This window comes from Nansenia antarctica (genome assembly GCF_963989245.1).
Source record: "Nansenia antarctica genome assembly, chromosome: 12".
In the NCBI taxonomy this organism is placed as follows: Eukaryota; Metazoa; Chordata; class Actinopteri; order Argentiniformes; family Microstomatidae; genus Nansenia; species Nansenia antarctica.
The window spans coordinates 15191746-15201897 of record NC_137682.1 but is presented as its reverse complement, the minus strand read 5'-3'; the positions used below and the strand labels follow the sequence as shown (position 1 = coordinate 15201897).

Below are 10152 nucleotides of genomic sequence, written 5' to 3'. Positions count from 1 at the left end.
ATACTGTACAGTGTATGTATGATTGGATATTTAATAGCTTCTGAAGGGATAAATGTACTGGTACTGTTATTGTTTATGATTAATACAGGGCCACAAACACACTGTATAAAAGGAAGTAGCTAAAATGTCAGCCCAATTAAGCTGAATCTGATCAATGCAGCAGAGGCTACAGTAACATTCATCCCAGAAAAAATTGTTCCTGAGGTTGAGGCTCCATCACCACGGTACGGATAGAGAGACAGCGCCATCTAGAGGTGCAAATGGATATCACAAGTCAATAATGAGGCTGACTTCCATCGTTTAGCTCTCAATTTAAACATGTTATTGAAAAGAACATACTCAATGGAACAATTCCATACAATGTACAGTTGATGAAGTGTCTGCCATCAATAATATAGATACTTGTAGGCATGAAAAACCTGGAGGACAAGAGATGTGAAAGGACACAGGAACATGCATATTTTTGGTTAAATATAGTTATGTTTTATTGTTATACGATTACATAGATCACAAATCGTTTGCTAACCAATAACTTGGTTGCCATGATTTAGTGTTTTAACCAGATATTTTGATCTACATACTGTATACAGACAACACAAGTCATACTTACTCCTAATATAATGTTACTGTTTTCTAATAGTTAATATAGTAAATGATGTAAGCTACTATTTTAGAGGGACATTAATTATCATAGCTGCCTTTATTTACTTTGTCCTACACAGGTGAAGCAGCTTTTATTTCTTGTTATTGGTGTACATATTGGTTTTACCATTTAGAAATGACAATACTTTGTATACATAGTCTCCCTATTTCAGCGCACCAAAGGTAATGGGACAATTGGCTTGACTGGGCTTTCTGGTTAATCATGTGTATTCCATTACATCATTTGTGCAGGCTGTCAAAGTCTAGCGTTGATCCTAGGCTTTGTGTTTGTCTTGGGAGTCTACTATTGATGTCTGTCAACATGAGGACCAAAGAGTTGTCAATGAAGTCAAGGAAGCCATTACTATGCTGAAAGATCTGGAGAAAAAAAAACTGAAACTGGAACATCATAAAAATGAAAAAGAAAATGAATGAATGTGAGGGTTCACTGCAAGGTGCAAACCACTAGTCTCAAAAAAGATGGTCAGGTTACCCTTTAGTTTGATAAAAAAAATCTAAAAAGCCTCCAGAAAGTGGAAAGCTATTGACTGACCAAGTCAATCTTCATATGTAAATCCAATTGAACATGCATTTCATTTCCTGATAGGATTTTAGGCAAAAGGTCCTCAAAACACAACTGACACAACTGACAACAACTGAAGACGGCTGCAGTACAGGCCTGGCAGAGGATCACCAGAGAAGTTACCCAGGATCTGGTGGGGTCAATGGGTTGCAGACTTGAGGCAGTTATTGCATGCAAAGATTGTCGACCAAACACAAAATACGAGTGCTTAATCTGGACATGAATATTAATCTGTCCCATTACTGTTGGCCCTGAAATAGCGGGACTATGTACATGTTGTCATTTCTGTACAAAATACCATTGAATACAAGCTGGCAATTTGTACTTTACCCTCATAGTAATTGTTCGATTCTTTCTCCTGCTTTGGAATTCATCCTTCATTCATTCATCTTAATGCACTTCTCATATATTGCTCACTAAAAGCCATTATATTACTTGCCCATGAAGGTGATATGAGTGCAATGCTAGCTTATTATGTCAAATAGATATTATGATTGTTGTTTATGTCTATTGAGTTTCCATAGTCCAGTATGTGAGAGAAGGCAGTTTTAAGGCTGTGATTAAAAAGCTGACCCAAATGGATTCACATCAGCCAACTGTTTTTTGAAAATATTTGAAAATCGGGATAGAAATTCTAAAAACAGATATACGACAGTAGGTCTCTAATGGATTCACTTGAGTTATTATGTGATTATGTTTTCATCTGTAATTTAAAATCGGAGCTAAAATCTGATTATTCGGCACTTGAGTGGTAAGTGTTGCAGCAGAAAGAAAGGATTGCATATCTTGCTCAAGGCATCTTTGTGGAAAATACAGTTAAGGTGACGCTAAAACCAACATGTCATTATCAGCTTATAACAAGGACAGACAAAAGAAAACAAAAGTAACAAATAAAGAAAAGAAATAGTCAATAAATTATTGAACAGAATAAGGTATACAAGGTATTTAAATATGATATGAGAGCAGTAAACCAGAAATGTTTGCTTAGGAATTCTTAAAGCATTTTTAAGCAACTCCTGTCTTGGGGCTATTGTAGTAGTCGAAGTTGCAATGGATTTGGCTGTATGATTAACACTAGAACAGCCGTGCCTTTTTACCTACTAAAAGAGCTCGCCCCTCTTTATAATCCTAAACTGCTATTTACACACAACGACCACTAGTTGGCCACTTGTAAATTAGCCTGCTTCCTATACAGAAAAACTGCAAAATAGCTTTATACTAGCTTATCCTGATGTGATTTTGAAAATGTAAGGATACTGGGTGGTAGAACGCACATTTTTTACTCACAGGTCAAATTACCCCTCATGGCTGATTAAGTGTTAAATACTCACATATCACAGAGAAAAATTAAATTGACTGTGCACATTACTTGCTAAAATCGTCGGATATTATTTACTAGAACAGATAAGGCACAGATAAGAATCAAAATGTAAAAGGAAAATTATTTCAATGACCTACTCAAATTAAACAACTGGCTATGTGTAAGTTCAATCTCAGTAGCTCAATTTAGTGCCATACCTGCTGTCAATGATGCTGTCATGAGAGTGACATAACAGGCTTTGGCATAACAGTTAGACATACTATTCAGTGTTAGTTTTACCGGCAGTTTTTCTGTCACTGACAAAACAGGTTGTAAAATTAGCTTATAGTCTGTGTCAGAGACATACAACTGTGTAGTTGTTGTTTTTTTTGGTCCGTGCTGTAGAGAGTACTGTCTGTGTAAGTGGGAAAGGAAGGGGAAGAGGGAGAGGGAACAGTAGAAGACAGAAGCATTAGTGCAGAATCTCCAATAGAAGGCGCTTGAAGTCTCCTCCACAGTCTGTGTCTAAGGCGTCTTTCAGAGGAACGTCGTACTTCTCCAGGTACATATCCTTAACGGTCTCTAGGTCAATCTGTTGGAACACAACATGTTCACTAATCTTATGAACACACTGGATTGTCATCCCACTGTATACGAGCTGTTCCTATTCACAGCCATACCTCAGAACGCCCAACAATGATGCGGATGAGTGTGTCTTCATCCGTTCCCACTCCTTTCATGGCAGCGTTTAGGCGGCGGGCATAGTAGAGTTGAAGGTTTTTGGCACACCTCACTATTGAGAGAGAGAGAGAGACACACACACACACATACAGACACACACACACACACACGCACACACACACACACACACACACACACACACACACACACACACACACACACACACACACACCAAGGGGCAGCATCACATCCTTGTACCCCTTCATGTACAATAGGTAGTGTGAAGTAGCACTCTTTGACAAAGCCAAACTAATCTGGAATGATCAGACTGATGTCACGTGATTTAAATACCCAGTGTGATGTAACACTCCTCCTTTAAGGTGATTAAATACCCAGTGTGATGTAACACTCCTTTAAGGTGATTAAATACCCAGTGTGATGTAACACTCCTTTAAGGTCCCAGTGGCCTCATTGTCAATGGTGTCCAGGATATCTGTTCCAGAAAGCTGTGAATAAAAAAGAACAACTTGAACTTTTACCATACAGTACACTTGTGTACAAAACATTTCCAACTTGTACAGTACAGAGAAACATTATTTTTTATTCTCCCAGTCACTTAACTACTGTTTACAGAATGCAGAATTTCATATGTTCAGCTCAGAGCTATAGGGGGCCCACCGCTGGGTGCTGGTAGGCAAACTGGCTAGTAGTCGCTCTATGTGTAGAGGGCTGCAAGGGAATTTTCCTGGCTACATAGTGTACAGGTTTTTACTTTTGCCTGCTTGCGGCTCTGTCAGTATTGATTGATTGATTGATTGATTGACTGAGAATGTTTATTATGTGAAGCGCATTGAGTTGCATCTTGTAAGAAATGCGCTATACAAATAAAATTTGATTTGATTTGATTTGATTTGATAGCAGACATCTATAGAAGTCTGGTCTCTTTCATGAGCCTCATATGGTAGTTGTAGGCCTACCGTACCGTCTCATAGATCTTGAAGGTGGCCTGAAGTTGTAGATAGTTCCTGTGTGACAGAACGTAGCTGAAGGTAGACTCGTCCGTCCCGAACCGGCCCTCTCCTGCCTTACAACGATAATAGAGATTAGAATACAAAACCTTTTCATCATACATCAGCAGTCATTGTTTCTGTATACAGTATTGTATGTCCATATCGCTCAAATCCTCCCACGTGACCTTTTCCGATATCTATTATATTTATAATAATGACATTGTATTGTTATTTCTGACCTGGATCATATTATTTGACTTCATAAGACGTTCAGTGATGACATTGTGCCGTTCAGGTTCAGTGATGACATTGTAGAGGGATTTTGAGCGTCAGCCTTGAATTTAATGTGTATAACAATTTGCAGTTGAATGAGCCTGGCAGACATCCTGAAGAAGTCACACCCTCACCAATGTGTATAAATATTTGCAGATTAATGAGGTTGGCGGACATCCTGGAGTCACACCCTCAGCATTTTTCAATTCCTTCGCCATTGTAATGCATCTCACACCTTGTGCTTTGTTGGGAATGATATTTAAGGAGAGGGACCACATTATTCTTTGAGTTTTGCGTTAGGCCCGTCGCGGGCAACGTTCTCCCGTGTTGTCCTTGATGCACATTAAAACGTATGGTTAAAACTTACAGTCATATGTTGCTTCTGAAATGTAATGTTGATTATTTTGTTGATACTCTATTCTCATTTTCTGTTAAAACAGCACAAAATAATCGTGAGAGTTTACCATCCATGTCTAATGTTCACATGCATTGTTAATGAGACGAGAGAGTCATCAGCTTCAGCTATTGGCCTGAGCGTAAACTCCTCACAAGCCGATTTATCTTAACTTGAGGGCATGGTGAAATAGCATTTCAGGTATTCCGATATGATCAGTTGTCTGTCACACAGGAATGAGCAAGATGAGGTGAGATCTCACCTCAAACAGAGCTGTGGCATCCTGCTCAGCCAATCCCTCGTCCACCTCGTAACCCTCATCTCTGCTAGCCTATCAGAAAAAAAGGCAGAGAGAGAGAGAGAGATCTAATCAACAACAACAAACTTGGTACTGATAGCTGATAGCAAGAGTCACAAGGTAGGTTTTCATCGTACATACAGCCCTGCATTAGTAATGGAAATAATGGTAGTGAAGAATTTTTTTTCTTCTTTTGGCTCTACACTCCAAACAACTACTATGAGATTCTCAGCTTTTATTTGATGGTATTTGTGAACGTGAGTGTTTTGGCTATGTGCAGATTAATGAGGTTTTTCAGATCTTTCAATGTAATAAAGACTTCATTGGCATTTATTGTGACCACTTTGATCCTTCTAGCAGACTCCAAAAGCAAACGTGAAGCCTAGAATCAATACTAGACATTGACAGCTCTCTTATACCTGCACAAATGATGTGACTGAGCATCAGACTGATACCATCAAATAAAAGCTGAGAACTAGTAAACGTTGCGTAAATTTCAACATTGTTGAAAATCAATGACACACTCACTAGTCAAGCCAAAATACTGCAATGCAATGGATTCGGTGAGTAATCCCCACTACTACCTACCTAGGGGATTACTCACTGAATTCATTGCATTGCAATGTTTTGGCCTGACTAGCGAGTGTGTCATTGATTTTCAATAATGACCTGTTCCCGCCTTTCACAAGCTGCTGTCACAAATGTGTTTTCACAATATATACATATCAGAATAAATCATTTACCTGCAGTAGAGAGATCAGAAGGTTCCTCACATCACCACTGGTGTCATCCTCAATGTCAGCCTCCAAGCCATTCTCATTCACTGGAGGAAAATGTAAACATTTACAGGATTCTACATTCCTGCATGATACCATTCATAATTGTGAGTTATCTAGAGTTTGACACTGAAAGGAATCTGTGAATTGATGTCCTAATCTCCACCAGTAATTCTAGAGTGATTCATCCTTGACGCACCAAGGACATTACCAATACAAGTCTCCTCCTGTGTGGGTGTGAGAGACCATACTATTAAAAGTGTATTCATGAATGAAAACCCTTACCCTGAGCATATGCTTCCTTGTAATTCAAGATATCCTGTGGGAAACAAGAAAGGAAAAAAACATGAGGCCTAGTCCTTTTCATAATGAAAACAAACATATAGAAGTTTAGGAAGGAGGGGCTCCATTAGTTAGCGGTTTCCTGATGACAGACCTGATTGTTGCTGGTGCACAGGATCTCTACCAGAACAGCCTCGTCAGTGCCCGCCCCTTTCATGGCCCTCCTCAGCTCCTTGGCATAGTAAATGTTTGGAGGATCCAACAGGGCCACCATGGCATTCTCAAAACTACCCGACAACTCGCTCTTCAAGACCGCCCCCAGCTCCTGAATAGATACAGATAAGCTGTGTGAGTTTGGGTCTTGGGTGTGTGAGGACAGTGAGCTACAGTCCCTCCAAAGGGAAATACACACAAGACAGCAACAAGCTCATCCCGTTAAGTCTCAACACTTGACTGTAACTAAACGGTGTTAATACTGTGGTAACGTCAACTCCTTCATAATCACACCCTACTGTTTAAGTCAATACTCTACAGATGATAAATGCATGATGAATAAGCGACTTACGTCATCATACTTCTCAAAGTAAGCTTGTTTGATTTCTAAACGCTGAGCTGAGGAACGATTGGCCAGGACATCAATGATGTCCTTCTCATCTGTTCCTGTAGAGAATAATACATAATGAGACTTTAGAAAACATTATTAGAAACTAGAAAAAGTCAATTCCAGAAGAAACCTTGAGGGCTTGCAAAGTGTTATTTTGGCTGGTTGATTGGATGGATAAATGGATAGGTGAAAGAGAGGATGTATGGATGAGAAGGGAAGTATAGAAAGATCAAAACAATTAAGTGGTTAATCAGTATGAGCTATAGGGCCATCACAGATTTGCTCTTATACCCCCCTGGCGGCCATTTTAAAGATCCTGCTTTAGTTGACCACACCCATTTTGAATGGCCATATCTGAATTCATTAATGGTGCAGTGAGACTGGTCAGAAATGTTGTAGCGGTGTAGAGAACACAAACATGACAAAAGTGTGCCAGAAATTATTTTACATGTAACTAATTAGCAACGGATATATTAATGTTCTGTAATATCTGACTGATTAACTGATTACAATGATATACAACATGACTCCTCATATGATGTAAGTATTAAGAAATATGACCAAAAATCTGCCCTGTGCATTTCACTCTATGGGAAATTCTTAAAGTGCTATGGAGTGAATGTAATAAGACTATACTACAAACATGGAATATGGCACTTTGAGGACCTCTAAACTTACCCAAACCTTTGCAGGCTGTGCGAATGGCCTTGATATCAGCCACAACATCGAAGTCCTCATATGGGATAATGGTTGGCTATAGAACGGACAGAAATATCAAAAACTAGGACACTAATGCAAATGGAACTGTAATAAATGTAAATGATAAATAAAATATGACCATATGAATATATGATTTGCTCATTCTGACAAGAAGCCTATGCTCTTTATTGTAGGCTACACTCTAACATATACTGTACATGCAAGGAAATACATGTCTGCATAACAGTCCTCCTATAAAACATGTTCCTCTGTTCGACTGTTCCCAGTCCAGGAAAGCTGTAGCTGAGTCATGGGGCCCTGCAGAGTCATGGGGCCCTGCATAGCCTAGAGATGCGCGGCATCAGCCACCCTTCCTCGCCCACCCTCCCCGAAGACAATGCAGTCTTATTGATCACAGAGAGCAGAGGTTTCTGAAAGATTCCACAGAGAAACTGCCCCCTCCACAATGTCATGAGCCACATATTTGGAAAATGTTGGGCTGCTGCCCTAAAGTAATACATTGATATTTTAATCAGATTCATGAAATTACAGTGAAATAATACACTAAGTGAACTTAATTATACATCAAATTAACTTAATGACACACAATTGAAAAGTCGCATATTTAATCATTACAATCGAATTCACACAAATCAGGGTCAAACTTTGTATATCTTTCGAAAATTCGAATGAAACAGCTGGTATGAATACATTGCGACACTTGTGACTTTGTAATTACGTCATTTGTTCCAAATCTTTTAAGGCAATACAACATGAATGCTGCAAATGATAAAGCGTTGCACATTTGTTTATAGGCTATACGTGCACGTCTTTATTAAAAGTGCATATTGCAGTTATCAAAATGTTGTCAAACTGCCACTTACTTGTATGTTGCCCATACTGCGACTGTTTTTAGTCCAGCGTCAAGATGTGATTCGCACTGTTGCTACCCGGCCGGTTCTCCTCCCGAAGGTTCGTTCTGCACGCGCATGACACTGCCCGATCCCCTACTGCATAGCTGACGTCACCATTGGTTAACAATATTGCTTAATTATTAATTTTAACCCTAAGGAAAGCATTGATCTATTGATCTGATTTTGAGATCGTCATTCATCACAGTTCATTTAATTGATGAAATAATAATACATATATTCCAATCATATCAACAGATAGAATACGCCTATTTTGAAATGGAAATTAAATAGCCAGAACCATGAAAATGTACTTCTTTGTTGATGTATCTTGCTCAGGTACTACTACAGAGCAGAGCTTCAAGTTACCGTACTACAATTAAAAATAATGCTTTAGATGTCACAACTGCAAAAACTATCGGAACACACATGAGATTGCATAGTATACATAATCAGATGTTTACCATGATGTTAGTCCTATAATTTCAATCATTACAAAAAGTACAGTGTACTTTTTTTTTTTTTACATTCAATAGATTGCACACAAAGGTCAAACATTTTGTTGAATTCTCAAGTCAGTCAGTCTGTCTTTATCCATAGTTATGATATATTGTCATATCATGAAAGACAAAGCTTCTGTTGTTAATTGTCTCAAAACAGAATGACTGCCCACAGTTGCACTATGTATTCAGCTTTGCCCTACCACTGACCAGAGCATGTAGCACAATGCCTCTTGTAATATCATGTAACAATAAGGTATTTCTTTCTTCTCTTCTTCACGCATTTGGATCTATATATAGACCACATCCAGGAACCTTGCATCTATTTATTCAATGAATGCCTGGCATCTTAATCTATACTGTAGATATCTATTTGTAGATATATATTGTTGAGGCTTGTGTGCACATGTGATTAGTGGCTAGTACTATTGATTAGGTTGTGCCTAAGTTATATATCTGGGTTGCAGAAAAAAATACTTTCACAAACAGCAGTCTGCCTATTAGTCTTAACCTAACAGTAGTCTGCCTATTAGTCTTAACCTAACAGTAGTCTGCCTATTAGTCTTAGCAAACCTGTTGCGCATATAATCTCAAAAGGAAAACCATTAAGGTAACATCTAACATACAGTAGGTAATGAGCATCATTACAATCTTTTGATGTAATTTGGCAAGATAAGCATACACGGTAAAATATACAGTATATTACTACTACCTCTATGACTGGGTCATTTGTTGATTTTGTCCCCACTAGATGGTAGTGGCGTCCTGTGCAATGCACAGTATAAGCCTGGCATACAGTACTTTTTCACCTGTTTTGGTTGAGATACACAAACAAACCAAGGCCGCACAGTTGCAGCCTCTCTTCATCAAACCCATCAAATAACAGCAAAAAAGGAAATTTAGTTTTATATAAATATTTATTGCAGTTTAAGGAGGAGGTAATTATGTACATGCGATTACAACAGAACACAATATAAATGTAGAATTCAAATATTCCCATGTGGATGCAACAGCTTGTTATTTAAAGCATAACAAGGATACAATATAGTGGTCAGGGTACAGGTTAATTTAACAAAGTTCATAACAGTCTAAAAGACCAGGATTTGTAAAGGGCAGTGAGGCATTGGGCATGTTTACTGTCATGCAGAAGTCACAGTAGCATTAGTGTAGGATACAGAAGAAATAGTGTTCCCCATTGA

General features: G+C 38.6%; 1 protein-coding gene across 1 annotated transcript; it reads right to left on the bottom strand.

Moving 5' to 3' along the window:
- Positions 1 to 2997: 2997 nt before the first annotated feature.
- LOC308169085 (annexin A13-like) lies at positions 2998 to 8441 on the bottom strand (the record flags this gene model as incomplete). The annotated part of the gene is made up of 11 exons (XM_080543725.1): positions 2998 to 3117; positions 3206 to 3318; positions 3637 to 3712; positions 4189 to 4290; positions 5146 to 5214; positions 5925 to 6004; positions 6243 to 6276; positions 6394 to 6564; positions 6805 to 6899; positions 7522 to 7597; positions 8427 to 8441. The coding sequence occupies 11 exons, from the start codon at positions 8439 to 8441 to the stop codon at positions 2998 to 3000; spliced, it is 951 nt and encodes a 316-aa protein (XP_080399851.1).
- Between the last annotated feature and the right edge of the window lie 1711 nt (positions 8442 to 10152).